At 28.9% G+C, this 17,915-nt stretch overlaps 1 protein-coding gene across 2 annotated transcripts in view; it reads left to right on the top strand.

The window, feature by feature from the left end:
- The first annotated feature begins 10,391 nt into the window (after positions 1 to 10,391).
- Positions 10,392 to 17,915, top strand: part of LOC107437020 (uncharacterized) — a 32,035-nt gene continuing 24,511 nt past the window's right edge. Inside the window, exon 1 of one of the 2 annotated variants that reach the window (XM_016048883.3) lies at positions 10,392 to 12,494. In XM_016048883.3, the coding sequence (XP_015904369.1) occupies positions 10,935 to 12,494 (1,560 nt within the window). In that variant the 5' untranslated portion in view covers positions 10,392 to 10,934. The remainder of the gene's footprint in view (positions 12,495 to 17,915) is intronic. The other variant, XR_006226203.2, reaches the window with a different exon arrangement.

Genomic DNA, 17,915 nt, shown 5'->3' with positions numbered 1-17,915 from the left:
ATTTCTAAGAGAAAGTTTATATAACATTCATTTATAATACTAAATCTATTAATTCCAAAGATGTGGAAGTAAGTGAGAATATTTTTTGTTTGGAAGGTACAGTTTGTCTAAAGTGAGAACTCCCCTATCCACCCACGAGGTATAACTAATTGGGGTGTAGAACAGGTTTTAACTCGGGTCGGCGAGAGAAAGGTTTTGTGCCATAAAGTGAAAAGAAATGGCACATTATTTAAAGCATTCCTTTATTAATTACTTTTTTTAAACGCTTCTATTTCGGAGAAATTTTTTTAAACATGCCTTTAAAAAAGATAAAATGTAAAATTGTGGACAATGTATTTTGCTGATGAAGGTAAGGAAGGGAAAAGTATTACCATCAACAGTTTCAAAGAGAAGTTTCCTGATTAGGAGGTGGAAAAAGCAATCTGGCCGAATTGATGATTTTGACAAGTGCGGTAAATCATCAAAAAATTTTACATAAGAGAGAAGAAGAAATTAATTCCTGTTCTTCGTGAAAAAATTAATTTCAAATGGGAAAAAAGATTCACAGAGGAAAGTTCTTAATAAATGGTGAGATAAACTATACAGGCTACATTAAAATAAAAATAAGAAAACGTAGTTGAACTAGTTTCAGATGGTTTGATGTAAGGCTAAATGTTTTATGGGAGTTAGATAAAAAATTATCGTTGATAGTTTTATATTTCATCCTAGTTGCGGTAACTTGATTTCCGCTAGGAGAGAGAGAGTGAATAATAAAAAATAAAGCACGTTACAATTTATTACCTATTTATTTTATTTTATTATTTATTTAATTATTTTAAATTTTTTTATTATTTAGTTTTAATTTTTTTTATTTTATTTTCTAGTTTTTTATAAGTGAGCTTGGCAACTCTAGAAAACCACTCGCTTGGCATCGAATTCTAAGATGAGGGGAAGAAAAATTTGAAATAGCAGGTTCCATGCATTTACCCTGGTCATTTTGGTTTATGGGCTAAATTTTTCATTTATGATTTCTTGATATTTTGTCTACTTAACAAATTTTTGATGATATAATATTATTAGACAGCACAATACCTTAATGAGAAAGTAATGTGGTCGCTTTATTAGATTAGGAGGAACAGTTCTTGCTAATTTTAAAAACTTTTATGAATTTTTCCTCCAAACTATAAAACCATAAAATGATGCGATTTGTAGTTTTAAATAAATCATTTAAAACTACACGTTTCTCAGTTTTCAGACTCTTTAAAATTTAATTTTATTACAATTTAAACTGATGACCCTTAGGAAAATTTGCAATAGGTTTGCCATAAAAAAATGCCATAGGATATTCCTACAGGGTTTTGCCTATGGTGAAATTTTGCCATACACTTTTGCCATATTGGTAACGTTGCCATATTGGTTTGCCATATACGTAAGGCAAAATTTTACCATAGGCAAAACCCCATAGGAATATCCTATGGCATTTTTTTATGTGGCAAATTTGTGCCATACGTATATGGCAAAAGTGTATGGCAAAATTTTACCATAGGCAAAACCCCATAGGAAAATCCTATGGCATTTTTTTATATGGCAATTTTTTGCCATAAAACTAAGATGTGTTACAGCTTATGAAGAAATATATTTCCATAGGCTATGGTACACCTTTGCCATACAGCTATGGCAACATTTCTCGTTGATATTTTATCATACATCAAAAAATAGTTACTTACAAGAATCTTTCGCAATGGATATTAAAAATGCAAAACTTAATAATTGTAGAATAAATATATATCCAGAAAGCTTTTTTTTAAAAACATTTCTTTGATAAACTTCTCCTGTTTCACATGCAGCATCCTTTCTGAATGCTGTTCTTATTCAAATAAATTTTAAATGGTTAGTACTAACCGTTAGAAAATGGGTCCGGCCGTCGGAGCGAGTGGGGAAAGTATTGGTTATGTTGATTAGGAACAAAATATATTGAGTACAGGCAACCAATATTTGTTAAAACTGTAAAAAACAAGAAAATAGAAATTGAGTCTGGAGGTCGGAGCGAGTATAAAAAACGTTAATTTGGTTGATTGGTATCATAATTAGTTAGATAAGCGTCAGATATTATAGGAACCTAAAAGAAAGCAAATTTAAATAATGGTCCGATGGTCGGAGCGAGTATGAAGTTTTTTTAAATTTTGATATGTGATACTAAGCTAAAAATTAAACAGACTACTAAAACAATAAAATACTATGAAAACTCAAAAGATAAAGAGTGGGGCCGGTGGTCGAAGCGAAATTAGTTTAAAATAGACCAAACGGGACAAAAGCCGAATATGTAACGGTGCTACCAGTGGTGGCATGTGAACAAAATTTTATCTATAAAAAAGATGGTATTAGACTATGAAAAGCTAAGAATAGAAAACAGGCTAAATTAGTTGATCCCCTACTAGTGAGGGATATAAAACTCAGAAAATTTATGTTGAGTTGTGTTAAGCACAGTTAGAAAAGAGAACGCAATATAGAAACATTGGTAAATACAAAACATGTTTAAGACATGATTAAAATTGGTAAAATTAATAATTGCTATTGACAAATTGACACTTGGTCAGGGATAGTAAATAAAAATTAATTGAGTATAGGACATCGCTATGACGAAAAAGTTGTAAACTTAAGGAAAGATTAAATTGTTAAAAGCATTTTTGGTAACAGCAGCAGATGATATGGCCTGGGACTGTCCCGTTGATAATATTGTAGCAAAATAATTTTCAACCAGTAATCCAGCAAATCTAGTTAAGTGATGACCCTAAGCTATGTATAAATATGTAACAGAACATTGTACAAATGTATGTGGATAGTTAAGAAATATTAGTTGTAAGATAGTAAAACACAGATACATGATAAAAACAATTTAATGGCAAGCAAAAATTGAACACAAAATAAAAATATAAAGCCCTAACGTATGTAAGATAATGTAAAAAAGCATTGCAAGAACCTAAGTGGAATTAAAATCAAAAACTAATGAGAATGTAAACACTGACTTTGATATTGATATATGACAGCAATAAAATGAAATTATCACCGAACAAGTTAAAAGAATTAAAAAATTTTAATTATTAAAGAAATGATGGATCTGGCGTGATGATAAGCACTTAACTGCGTTTTTCATCATAAAGATTGTTTACAAATTGCTATGGGGAATAGAACACCATTAATAATGGAAAAGTGATGTGACTTTAAAAATTTATATAAAATCAGAGGGAGGGGATGAAATAAAAAAAAAAGATGCCGTTCAATCAGAAACAGTTGGGAGAAAGAAATATAAAAATTTTAGATAAAAATATAAAGAGCAAGATATTAATTAAAGTGTACAAAGTCAGTGTTAACAAATGGCAAAATTTAACATTGAGAAAGCCTATACCCAATCGCGACATATTTTGAAAAGATACAGATAATAAAAGTACTAGACCGCCAGAAATTAAAAACTTAATAAATTCAGATAGATAATCGCATTGGCGTTTGCAAAAAAATGTTTTTGACCAAGAATGAGATTGAAAAAATATTAAAATAAGTAGCCAAAGTTAGTGATGTAGTGGATGACGCGTTAATATGGCGGTCTGATACTCTAAGCCTAGATCAATGGAACATCGGATTTCAAACTCTCAAAAATCGAAAAATTGGCCACCCGGAGCCCGGAAAAGACTTACCTGTAATGCCTTGTGGGATTACATGTCGAATTTAATTAACTTCGGGGTGAAAAAATGGATATTTATTTCTTTTAGAAGATGTTTTTGAGGACTCCATAGGAGATGTTTCGTTGGTGGGGATCTAGATCAGCTTATGGTATACTGCCATACAAATCTTTATGGTTACCATTGGCCTATGGTATAATGCCATACAAATTTTTATGGCTGCCGTGAGAGAATCGTGACGTGCTATATAAATGCCATACAGGTCTCTACGGTTACCATTGGCCTATGGTATCTTGCCATACAAATTTCTATGGTAGCCATAGGCTTATGGGGTTGTGCCATACAAATTTCTATGGTAACCATAGGCGTATGGCATCTTGCCATACAAATTTCTATGGTAGCCATAGGTTGCCATAGATTATCATAGGCTTCTCTATGGCAAATTTTCCTAAGGGGAAGACCGATTTGGATGATACTAAAAATTCTTTTAACGTTAATTACATTAAATCAAAGAGGTTTTTTTAATCATAAATCTGAAAATAGGCAACTATTTAACTGCCTAATCAATAACTGTTAATTGGTGAATTGTATTGGCACCCGGGTCGTGTTAGGCCAGTGGTTCGAGAATCCGGTCTAGAGGAGCTTGGGTTCGATCCTCTACTCAGCTAAGATCAGATCCTAAGATCAGATCCTCTACTCAGCTTAGAGAATATTAAATACCGCACGCATTTTATCTCATATTGTGATTGGATGGTGGTCTGGTATCTTGTATCTTACATGTATCAAAAGAGGCTACCAAATAAAGTAAATATCCATCATCAGTTTACTTTATTTTATAACCATTGTTGAACAGCCGACCCAATTTTTGTGTATACGACTACCAATGTTCAATTCCATAGCCTTGTAATTTTGAACCCAATCCAGAAGAGAAAGGAACTCCTGGGTCAAGATTTGGGAGAAATTTGCCTTCGTGGAAGACTTTTTGATGAAATTAACACGCATTTGCATTACACGGAAAGGGAAACCATGAAAATCTCCCACTGTTAGCCCGACTGTAAGGGAACACTAACCCATGATCCGTCCACCACTGAGGATATTTTACGTCAGCACTATGATCGGTGGCAGCTGGGTGCGAAATTCGAATCGACCAGCCTTGTCAGGGATTCGAACCCGATTCATCTCATTGGAAGACAAACGCTCTTTCCCCTGAGTACCATGGCTCAAGCATATGCCATTGAAATAGGTAAAAAGTTTTGTAGACTACATTTAAAACTATTTTGCATTTTGATATATTAAAAAAGAGAGATTTCTTTTCAGGGGCCTTCCACGAATGATCTTGCGCTTAGAGGGGAGGTTGTAAAATTCCGAAATTATGTGACAAGAGTAAGGAAAAGGTGTGACAATAACAAGAAAAGTGAGGGCACACACGATTAAAATAAAAATATTTAAATACAGCGGACTAAATATTTTTTATTAGAGTCAGTGATCCAGTGAAAAAATATAAAGAAGGTCGAAGCGAAAGAGAATCGATTGAAAGGGAATTGGCGAACTAGAAATTTTTTTTAAACTTACTTTAAGAGCTTTTTATTTACAGTTGATACAATTCAAAGTAAACGACTACCGATATTCCGTAGCCTTGTAAATTTGAACCCAATATTGAAGACAAGGGAATTCCTGAATCAAGTATTGGGAGAAATTTGCCTTTGTAGAGGTCTTTATGATGGAACTAACCCGTATTAACATTACCTGAAGATTAAAACCACGGAGACCTCCCACGGTTAGCCTAACGGCAAGGGATTCTAACCTATGATCCGTCTACCACAGAGGATATTTTACGTCAGCATTGTGGATGGTGCAAGCCGAGTGCAGAATTCATCAGCCATCCCCATAGCTACTATGACTTTCAATCGTAGTGAAAAATCGAAAGGTCAGTTTTGAATTCTCAGTAAAAAAAAGAAATGCACTTGTATTTTACTCGTTTTATATTCGGCCACCTACGATAAAGTAAACTGTTAAGCTTTCCCATCACACAAGTCGTAGTTGTATATTGTTGTTGTTATTCTTACAAATGTCATTTAAAACACATGTTAACTAATTCTATAATTTAGAGCTTTGAAAACAAATATATAATACAGTGGGAAAAAAAGGTGCAACGGCTTTAAAACGTCATCCATGGATGTAACTATTTTCCGTTACATTACAGCTTTCGTGGGTTCAGCATAGACTCACATCAGAGGGGGCAAAACTGGGTAGTTAGTACCCGATGTTACCCCAAGAACTAGAATTGGACTAAATCATGGGCTAGTATTGGTACAAGGGGTAGTATTGGACTAAATCATGGTTTGTCAAGGTATGGATCTTTAATAAACGTATAATAATAAGGACTAAAAAAATTTTTGTAACTGCAAAGACTAATAAATTAAGATAGTTTTAAAACAAGAAAACAGTAGAGAGCTGACATAGTAAAAATAAATAAAAAAACAAACAAATCTACACAAACGTTGTGAAATTATCTACAACACTCCAATTTAATACGTCTTTTTTCTTGACTAGTAAAATGTAAATTCAGAGTTCGTCCGGTACAAGGCAGAACTAATTTCGATACCCTGTCTCACCTTACTTTTTTCCCATGGATTTGTATCCCAAAATATTTGAAGCAATCTGGAAAATGTGGTCCCAATAAATTGCTCAGGAGAATGGTAAAAAGTTTATTGATAATTTTACTTTTTCAGCTATATCCCAACAACTTTTTAAACGAAATATGTCTGACTACAGTTATAAAATTCCTTCACTCAGACAGAATTCCGTACAAAAAAAAATTGTTATAATTTTTTTTATATTTTATTTAATAATGGACGAAAAAGTTTTGAATTACAATAACATTTTTTTTTACCATTAAATTGAATTTGTGATGAATTTATAATTGAATTTGTATCTAATAGTACGCAACTTCTGCATCATTTTAAAGAATATTATTTTATATGGCAAAATACAAGAAAAAATTTGGAAGAAATCGACCCAACAGTTTCTGAGAAAATTATTGTTTATTATTATAATTATTATTCTGAGAATTTTTATAATCTAAAATAATAAAAATAATTTACAATTATCCCTTGCATGGAATTATCTTTGAATAAATGAATTCAAAATCGATCTGCTTAATAAGTTCTCGATATATAACGAAATATGCAAATAGTGAAATTTATATTAATGGTATTATAATATTATTTAATGAACTTTTGTATTAGAACCATTTCTTCGCCCCTTTCTATCTTTTAATTTTTAAGGTATTGTCCCAATTGGCACTCTATCTGTGTAGTTACTTTACATAGTAGGGTATACCGGACAAATGTATATCAGACTAGTTTAAATAAATATAGTTTTAATTGACTCAAAATAATTTTACTTTAAGATGTTCATTTATACTAGAATCAATGATGAAATATGATGATTGATGATATATTAGAATGATGACATATTTGAATGACGACATATTCTCAGCTATTTATTAATGCTAATATTAGCTAATAAAATATAGCTTAATATAACTAATATTAATTTATTATGCTTTAGTATTAATTAAAAGTGATATAAACATTTCATTTTTGAATTATAACAAAGGAGTTTAAATTTTAAAAGTCTACTTTTAAAAATATGAAATAAGTACAAAAATCTGAAACTAAAAATAGGACCATCCAAGTACAATAAAATCATACTTACTATATAAATCAATTTGTTGCACAATACAAATAATTCATACAAATATAAATGCACATATTGAATTAATACGAATATTTGCTTACCTCCAAATAAATCAATTTGTTTGAAATGTCTAGTATATAATAAGATAAAAAAAAAATTTAAAAATTGATAATTTTATTTAAGAAACTTTAAGAACTTTAAAGCTAAGGTTTTGAATTGAAAGTTTTTAATTTTATATTGAAAAGTTGGAAAAAAATATATAAATGATGTAGCACTTTTTCAATGACTGACCCAGAGACTGACTGTAGACAGAATGACAGAAAAAACGCCAATTGAAATTTTTTATGTCCTTAAAAGGTTAATATATCTGTAGTTTTAGAAATTCTAGATGATTCTTTGTTTGAGGCAATGCGAACAAAAACTATTGCAAATAAACTGTAAAACGCATGATAAAAAAAAGAATAAATTATAGTTTCAGCTAAAATACTTAATAACAAAATCAAATAAAAGAAACTTCTTTTTTTTTTCTAGAAAAAAAAGAACCTTAAAACTAAGGTTTTGAAATGAAAATGTTAAATTTTACATTCAAAAAAATTCATTTTTTTTAAACTCCCAATTAATTTTTTCTATAAAAAAAGAACCTTAAAACTAAGGTTTTGAATTGAAAAAGTTAAATTTTACATTCAAAGAATAAATAAATAAATAAACAAATAAAAATAAATAAATGAGGAAGCGCTTTTTCAATGACTGACCTAGAGATTGACTCTAGACAGAATGACCGAAAAAAACGCTAAACAGAATTTTTTATGTCTCTAAAAGGTTAATGTATTTGTAGTCTTAGAAATTCTAGATCATTCTTTGTTTGAGGCAATGCGAACAAAGACTATTGCAAATAAACTGTAAAACGCATGATAAATAAATAAATAAAAAAATCAATAGTTTCAGTTAAAACACTTGATAACAAAATCAAATAAAAGAAATTCCTTTTTTTTTTAAACTAAGTTTTTAAATTGAAAATGTTAAATTTCACATTGAAAAGTTGAAAAAAATAATAATAAATGAGGTAGTGATTTTCAATGACTGACCCTAGACAGAATGACTGGAAAAAAAAAAAAAAACGCTAAATATAATTTTTTTATGTCTTTAAAAGATTAATATATTTGTAGTCTTAGAAATTATAGATCATTCTTTGTTTGAGGCAATGCGAACAAAAACTATTGCAAATAAAATGCAAAACGCATGATAAAAAAATAAAAAATTTATAGTTTGAGTTAAAATACTTAATAACAAAATCAAATAAAACAAATTTCTTTTTTTTTCTTTTTTAAAAAAAAAGAACCTAGAAACTAAGTTTTTGAATAGAAAATGTTAAATTTCACTCTGAAAAGTTGAAAAAAAAAAAAATAAATGAGGTAGCGCTTTTTCAATGACTGAAATAGAATGACCGAAAAAAATGCCAACAGAATTTTTCTTCTTCTTTTTTATGTAAACATGTCTACAGTCTTAGGTTAAAATATCTATAGTCTTAGAAATTCTTGATCATTTTTTGCCTGAGGCAATTTATGACAGTAAATCGGGCAAAGAATTGGTTCCGTGGATATCTAATATTTTGAAATATTATAAATGGAGGGAAAAACGAGCTCAAAGCAATAGATAAGACACAGAGACAATTTATCGAAACATTTTCCTATTGAGTAATATGAGGGGGATTCTCAAAAATTCTATGGGAGGTAAAACACATGAAAAGAAGTGCATTATTTTGAATCCCTTCTGGGGCCGTTGCCGAATTAACCCCATCCTCTCTGCTGTTTTAAATTGGAAAATTTAAATAATGCTCTCTAATTCTTTCACATAACTTTATTTTAAAATTGTTAAAAGGAGAGAGAGAAAAAAGAAATCCTTGTTGATTCAAATTTTAATTTTCGTTTAATTTTAATTCCCGTAGATACGAAGAAAAAAAATCTGACTTAAAAAAATATTAGCAGTTTCAAGCTGTTCTTTTTTTTTTTTTTTTTCCTTTTCTTTAATAGTATTTTGCTTAGAACGGTGCGCCGCCAGGACAATTATCAGGGTTTTACCCATTAAGACTCATTTTGACTCACGTACACACTTGACTCACACACATTCCTGCTTCAAGGTTTACTATTACTAGATTTAATAAAAAGTAAAAATCCTCAAATAAGCAGATTTTAAAAAAAAGTAATATTAAAAAAAAATTGTTTTATATTCACACTAAAAAAAGATAGATTATATATATTATAGTAATATGGAAAAATATACTACAATGTAATTAATATAAAATAGAAAAAATATGTGTTTCCTAAAATAAAATAAGTAAATTTACTTTTTGTACTACTTATAAATGAGCTCTAAAAAATTTATAATTTTTAATGAATGAAATATTTCTATTTAAAATATTTTTAATGATTTCCAGCTTTCTTTTTTAAATTATTATTCCTTTTTTTGAAACAAAATTTATAGGGAATTGTTTTAAAGATTAAAATTTTAGTAATGGAATTTTAATCAAAACTTCAAGCAGCTGATTTTTTTATTTAATATTTTTAAAAAAATATGCTTGCTAATACACTCTCCTAATTGACTTTATTTAAAGCAGGATAATTGCTTACGAAAAATTGAGTTCATTTTAAAGCAAAAAATTTATTATTGATTAAAATGAAAAGATAACTTTTTATTCATTAATGTCAGTTTTAAAAATCAAGCATTTAATGTGTCTGATTTTTTTTTCTTCGTTTCTTTAAAACTTGCGTTGACAATTATTAATCTAATTTCTATAAAATCAATTCGTAATTATCAACTAAATTTTTTCTTGAAAAACTCTACCTAAAAGACTTTGAAAAAGCAAATTATGCACTCGTGATAATATAAAGAATTAAATTTAAAAAACCGCATTATCTACGCAACCACATAAGCAATAAAAATATTTCTCTGATTGTAGATTTTTTTTTTTTCTGCATGAGGTAGTAAATACGGCAAAATAAAAGAGATGGCGCCACGTATTGTATACCTCAAAAATTCTTTTCTGTTTAATGAACGTGACGTTTTGTTCATGTGGTCAAGATGTCAGGCGCGGCGTTCTTGTTTCATCGATGGACGAACAATCATCGTTCAAGTTAATGAAAATTATCATAACAAGTTTCAAATCTTTGATTCACCACGTGTTTGCCATGCATTTAAGTAGGCGCTTTAGAAACGGTCGCATAACATCTGTTGCCTAATATTTACTGTTTCAATATTGCTTTGGAATGACCGAACAACAACCACTACTTTACTTCGGAAGTATTTAACTAGATTCATTACAGCGTTTATGTATTTCCCGGCTGTTATGTGGGGCGTTGCGGGGAAATATTTTAGCTGTCGAAATGACTCCGTGTACTGATGACTAAGTCTACCGGGTAAGTTATCCAATGATTGGCTTGTTTACATATTTTTGAATGGAGCTGTTCGTGAAAGAATATGAGTGACGTTAAAAATAAAATGATAAAAATTAAAAAAAAGACGAGAGCGTAGAGGAAATTGATAACAAAATCTAAACAGGAAAAAGGATACCAAATAATCATGTACGGTGGAAATGTGCCGGATTGTGATATTCCTGAGTGGAAAAAAATCTTAATCATGAAAAAGCGTGCTGGGTGTAGCCCTGCTTCTGAGCCAGATGGTTTTTGTGAAGATAACAACAAATCAAAAGTGACGGATCATCCTAAAACCGTTAAAATTGGAAGTATTAATATTGAATTAAGAAGTGTGAAGCCTGTTGATACTCCAAATTCTTTGGTGGAGGAAAAAAATAATTATAATTTTGATGAAGCTGAGCAATTCTCGGAAGATTTACGGTATGGTCCAGGTATTGTGGACCGATTACGGGCAAGATTTCTCAATATCGGTGTTAAACAACAGGTGAAACCAGTAGTACGAAGGTTTTCCAGTTTAGAGAATCTTCCTGGAATTCCCTACAGAGTTAATACTAGAGGGATTCGCCAGAACGGTTTTAAATCTGGATTCAGTGCGGGCAACGTCAAGAAAGCGCAAAGTATGGAAACTTTGAGTTGCACGACACCTGAGCAACATATATTTTCTTCAAGCCGTCGACCAAATGCTCGCCTAGTTGTTGGTGCTAAAGTAAGAATTTTGTCAAAAAATGCAACTCCCACTGACGAAAATGATACATTACCGAGGGTATTTAATAAATCCACACGCCGATGGGAATACGGAAGAAGTGTTTCAGCCCCGAACATCAACGAAGACGAGCTTCCAAAACCAGACACGGTAAAGCACGTGAAAAAAATATTCGAATCACCACTTGGGAATAATTCCGCGAAAACTACAATCAGCAGTTTAACTCCGCGTTTTCGTAAAAGTACGACGACCCCTGCTACTCACGCAGTCTGCAATGATAGTGCCATAATCGAAAGTGTAGCTTGGCCAGCGGTCAAGAAAAGTGTGGAGGATGCCAAAGCAACGTGTGCCAAAGATTTTTGTAATGTAAACAATGCCGCGCCTTCTTCACCTGTGCCTGAAGAGGAGAAATATGACGAATTCGTGATAAATGAAATAGTTGATAATGATTTATCAGCTAATAGGTCATGTGAATCCGAAATTGCGCAAGAAACCAGCGACCTTTTAGAAGAAAACGATTGTCAGTTCTATTCCTCGGATCCTGATCCACCTAACAAGGTCACGCCCGAGCGCTTACCTTTCGAGTTGTCTCATAAACAATCCGACTCATTGTCTCAAGAATCCAGCATTACGACGGGTGACCAGACAGTGATGGTCGTTGCTGGAGAGGACCCCCAGAAAAAGTCTTGGCAAAAAACTCCCCAGCCTACTACCTCCATTGTTTTTGATTTTCGAGGGCGTAAAGATGTGGAGCCGCACATATCTCTTAATCCAGCACCTTTTGGATGTCGACCGGCAAAAATTTCCCGAAATTCCGGCTCCAAGCGTACCGGATCTCCGCCCCGTGTCAACGGAATTCTTCCGGAAGATGACCATAATGATGAAGAAGATTGGGATGAGATGGATATAGGAGCTGATCTTCCTCTTATTTCTGGGATTGTGTTTGCTGGAGAAAATGTCAAAGTTGGTAGAGGCTCTTTCTTAGAAACAAGAAATAAAAAGGTCAGACTTCTTATTTTATTATTATTAAAATTATATATTTTCGTATAAAATGTGCTTATATTATTTTAAAATAGAATTTTACTTTATGCTATATCTAAGCATTTATTTTAATCTTAATTGTATAATTTGCAAATAGAAATTTATTATTTATTTAATCTTTAAGTTTTCTTTGAGATGTTAATGTATTTTTAATATAACTTTTTATTCTTTTTAAATTATAAATGCTATGAAGATTTATTATTATGAATGTGTGGACATATAATGAAAAATTTTTAATAAGTTTATAATTAGCATTTTTAAGTATAAACAGAATGCAGTTTTATTTTGATGAATATGTAAATGTTTACTTGAAATTTAAGTGAACATTTTTTTATGTAATAAGATTGCTATTATAATTTTTCTTTTTAAATTATGAATAGATTTAAAATTTGTTTTCATGAATATGTGAGGATTTATTTAAAGTTTCATTGTACAGGTGGCAAATGGAAATATAATATCTTAAGATTTCTTCTAATAAGATGTTACCTCTTTATTCTTTTTAAATTATGAACAGAATTGAAATTTATTTTATTGAATATATGAAAGTTTAATTACATAATTGGAAAATAGAAATTTATTTAATACCTATATGTCTTCATTTTTTAAATTTTTTTCAATGAACATAATAGATTTATTTTGATGGTGGATGCGAAATTTTGAGTTCAAATATATTTTATTCTGTAGAAATAACACAGTATTTACTATTAACTCCTTTTTTTGTATTAAAAAGATGTTTTTGTAAAATGTTTATAATTATTTTGTATTTCTTAAGTCTCTTGCATGTGCTTATCTGAAGTACACAATCCTAATCCTTAAATATTTTCAATGATAAATAAGTCAAGTAAATCTTGATTGAAGGCTTTAAAATTTGAATCTGTGTTAGAATATTTAAGGAAGTTTAATTTATACATAGTTTAAAATGTGACTTTTTTATAGCTATGCTACTATATATTATTGCCTCACTTTTATAGCTTATTAATTACCTCACTTGTTAATTTAATTTCTATGTAACTCTTATATTTCAATATTTATTTAGAAAGAAACATGTGCTAATACTGTAAACAAATTATTTGAAATTCCCAACATTCTAAAATCAGATTTTTGAGACTTTCGTATTTTGGCAGATGTTTTCAGATTGTAGTCCACATCCATTTTAAAATTCATGTTCCTTTGTTGAGTGATATTTAGCTTCACAAAACTCATGAAAAATTAAAATCTTATTCTAGACTGTTTGAGTACTTAAATATTAAAGGAATAAAATAATTATAAAGTATGTATAATGGATGATTGTTTAAGATTGTGCAAACTCTTTACTAATTTCTTGCAGATATGACATTTAATGAATCTACACAAAAAAAATAATAGTTGGTAGAGTTGGCAAAAAAAAAAAAATCAATTTATTATAGAATTAGTTATTTTCAACTATAAAATATATTTACATCAGGGATGATAAATTTATTCCACTGTGAGAAAAATTATGGAATAAAAATTATAGCCCCAGAATAGATTTCCAATTCTAATGGAAGAAACATTTTTAAAAATGAAAATCTTGTATTGACATTATTTATGCTAACACAATCATGTAATAACTGTAATCTAGTTTAATAGTATTAATTTTCAAGCAATTGAATTCATTATTTTTTTCCAATTTCATGAAAACTAAAGAAATACAATTTTAAAAAAAATTTGAGGAATTTAAGAACTTGAAACAATTTCTTTTAATGTTTTATATCAAGAAGTATAGTTGAGCCTAGTTTTATTATTATTTAAAGAAGCATTTGAATATTGTTATAATTGAATTAACAAATTAATTAAAATTAATTTTTATAATTGAATTAACAAATTATTGGATACTTATTATGATCGTAATTACAAAACACTTATCTGTATTCAGTTCATTTTAAAAGTGATCACTCATAACTAATTTTAGATATTGCTGAAGGTATTTCAAAATATGATTTTACAGAGATATTATTTTTACTTAATTATCAGGGGTCATTTTAGGGAAAATTCACAAATTTTTTATTCACAGAATTTTTTTGATCTGTGAAATAAACCCTTCAGAAAATGTAACCTTCAAAATTTTTTATTTTTTGTTTTATAAAAAGTCAATGACATCGCTACTTCAGAATTTCAACTTTTTGAAAGACATCTCAAAAACAATACCATATTTTCACAAATTAAAAAGAAATTTAACAATATAATAAGTCAAGTTTTTATTAGAGATGTAACGAATAGTGATTTGGCTAAATAGATGACTATCGAATATTTGGCGGCCGAATAGCAATATTTTTTTAAAATAATCATTAATAAATATTTTTATATAGAAATTAGTTTAGTCATAATAAAAAAGTAATTAAAACTTAGCTGTATTATTTGTATGGGGAAAAAGGAAAAACTTTAATAGAAATGTTTAGGATAATTAAGATAATTAGATATTAAGATATGCTTAGAAATATTTAAGATAAAAAAAAACTGACAGTTATTAAAAAAGTTGTAAAATTAAAAAAAAAGGAATCTAGAAAAAAATATCCTCTTAATTCTTAAATTAAAACTTTAATGCTTAAAATATTATCCAGAAAACAATTATGTCAATCAGGAATGCTTTTAAAAACAAAGATTATGGTCAAAAGAAAAACAGAAAAATTAAAAATCTGTATTAATTATTGAATGAAAATTTTAAAGTTAAGCATTTCCACTTTCTATTTACCATATTTTCAAAAAAAATAAAGATAAAGTCAAATAAAGACCCTCTTGTCCTAATTGCCCTGTCATAATTAAAACGTCTATAAAAACATAAGTTTTTTGAAAAAGAAAAAGCTAGGTAGAAACCAAAACAAAAATCGTTCTTAACTTTTAAACAATAGATTTAACAGCAAAAATTTTAATGTAACTTTTTCACATTGCTATATTTTTAGAAAAAAGTGACTATAAAAGTGTATTTTTCATTAGATGCACTCTTTGAAAAATGCTGTCATAATAAAAGTTCTGATAAAAGGAAAAGTTAATTCAAAAAAATCAAAAGAGAAACAGAAAATTTTTTTCTTTCTTAATTCTGAAATATACTTTTAACGTTGAGAATCATAGTATTCTATGTTAGCAGTTATCTGTTTTACCATGCAAGGAATAAATGACAATAAGAGAATAAATTCTATTAGAAGCACTTCATTAACATGCTTCGCTTTAGTTAAGACAGAAAAACAAACAAAAATTTAAAAGTTTTAAATTTTTAAAATATAAAGTGTTGCAAAAACGATAAATTAACTTGACTGAATATAATTTAAAAAAAGAAAAAAATCAGCATTAAAAAAGAATGGTTTAATATTATGTAATCTAGTTTCAATTCTTCATATTTCTCTTTTCCATGTGTCTTTCAGAACATAAATTAACAAGTTTAAGAATTTAACAAATATGTGTAAAAACTATTTCTAATAATGTACCATTAAAAATAAGATTTGAGATAACTCTTTATTAAATCTGCTAAAATTTCCCCCCCAAAAAACTGTTGGAAAATAATTTTTCAAACAATACTTTATTCAGTTGAATATTTGTCCAAATATATGACGAAATGGTCGATTAGTGGCCAAATATTCATTACATCCCTAGTTTTTATATTTTTTTCCACAAATTTGAGCCTTATTTTAACAAATTTGCAAAATTTAAATTTTTATTTAAGAACCTTTTACAAAATGTCTAGAAAAACTAATCATAAAATGACAAGTTAACTATTAGTATGAAATGAGCCCAAGAAACTTTAAATCTTTATTCACAATTTCATTGTTTTTTCTGTTTTAAACAGCTTTTTTAAATGCTGAAGTCAGTGGCGTAGTTTTGGGGGACAAAACCCCCTCCGAAATTATTCATTACTTGACTAGTTAGGTATTCAGTAAATAAGATGAAAGTAAACATAAAAAATTTTCATTATTAATTTTTCTCGAAATTTAAATTTAAACATTTAGAATATAAATATATATAGCTGCGAACTTGTACGGCTGTTGATAAAAAAAACTTCTTTGTAATAGCAACATTATAGCAGTTTGACGTATTAAATCTTTCAACCTACCAACAATTTCAATCTACCATGACAAATCAATATCTAAAAAATATGTAAATATGATCTATTTGTAAGCTTACTTAGGTCTTAAATGTTTTTTATTAGTTTAATTATTTAAAAATCGTTCCAAATTTACTTTTTCTTTTACTACCACTTTGTAAAAGCGACCAATATATATNTATATAAAAAGAATCACTCTTTTTAAACATGACATTTCGGACCAAAAAATTTCTTCAAATTTAGTCTTCAAAATAATCTAAATTTTTTTTTGTATACTTCTTTAGTCACATTTATTAATATCTTACAGACAGCAGTGTAGTTTATTGACATTTGCTCGAGAAAAGAAATAAAATAGAAATTCACCAAATCTTGAATGCCAGAAAATGACATATTGGCTTAGAAGTTTAAAAAACAGTCATTTTAAAGTTAATAGTAAGTAACTCAACATAAGCCTTTATGTTAGATGGACCATAAATTGCTCAAATTAATTCTTTTTATCCACTGTAGAAAGAATAAAAATTTTTTTGTTGTTGCTGATATGTACAGAATAAAATTGTGTATAATAATCAATCATTAAATAAATAAATAACTTTGTTTGCATCCAACCATATTACAATCATACATAAACTTGGTATTAAGTTAATACTATTTGCTTTTCCTCCTTACAGTATTAGCAGTTAAAAAAANTAACACTTCAATGTTCTGGCATTCATAAGCCAGGAAAATGACAGCCAGGATAATGACAAATTCGCCATTTTATGGCATATAACTTTACTTTAATATTTTGACCTAAGACCTTTACATTCTGCAGAAAACAACAGGATTTCTTAAAATAACTCAGATAAATCTATGAATGATTTCAAGAAGCCAGGAAAATGACAGTACAAAAACCTACTAATCTTAAAAAATTTTTTGAAATAGATTTTGAACCAGAAAATTGGTTCTTTATTCATGCAACAAGACATGTTCATGTAGGAGGGTATCTAATCAATATATTAATGTAAGATATTGGTTGTTGTCTCTATCTATTTTGGTTATAAACCACTAAATAAAAGTAGCCAGGAAAATGACAAATTTTCTTGGGACAAACAAATTGACAGAAAAAATTATTTTAAACGAAGTTTTTGTAAATAATTCCCTCTGCGTATATTCTAGAAATGTTACACCAGTTGAGATAAAAAAAAATTAGATATTGAAAAATTTATGGGAAGTTATGAAGATTATTGGAAACATCGTTTGGGACATGCCAGGAAAATGACATTTTGAAGTTCAAATAAATTTTTTAACTATACAAAACAGTCAATGCTAGTGCAAAGTCATTTTAAAAT

This window comes from Parasteatoda tepidariorum, chromosome X1, assembly GCF_043381705.1.
Source record: "Parasteatoda tepidariorum isolate YZ-2023 chromosome X1, CAS_Ptep_4.0, whole genome shotgun sequence".
NCBI classification, from domain to species: domain Eukaryota; kingdom Metazoa; phylum Arthropoda; class Arachnida; order Araneae; family Theridiidae; genus Parasteatoda; species Parasteatoda tepidariorum.
The sequence above is the reverse complement of the archived record's forward strand: the minus strand, read 5'-3'. Positions and strand labels throughout refer to the sequence as shown.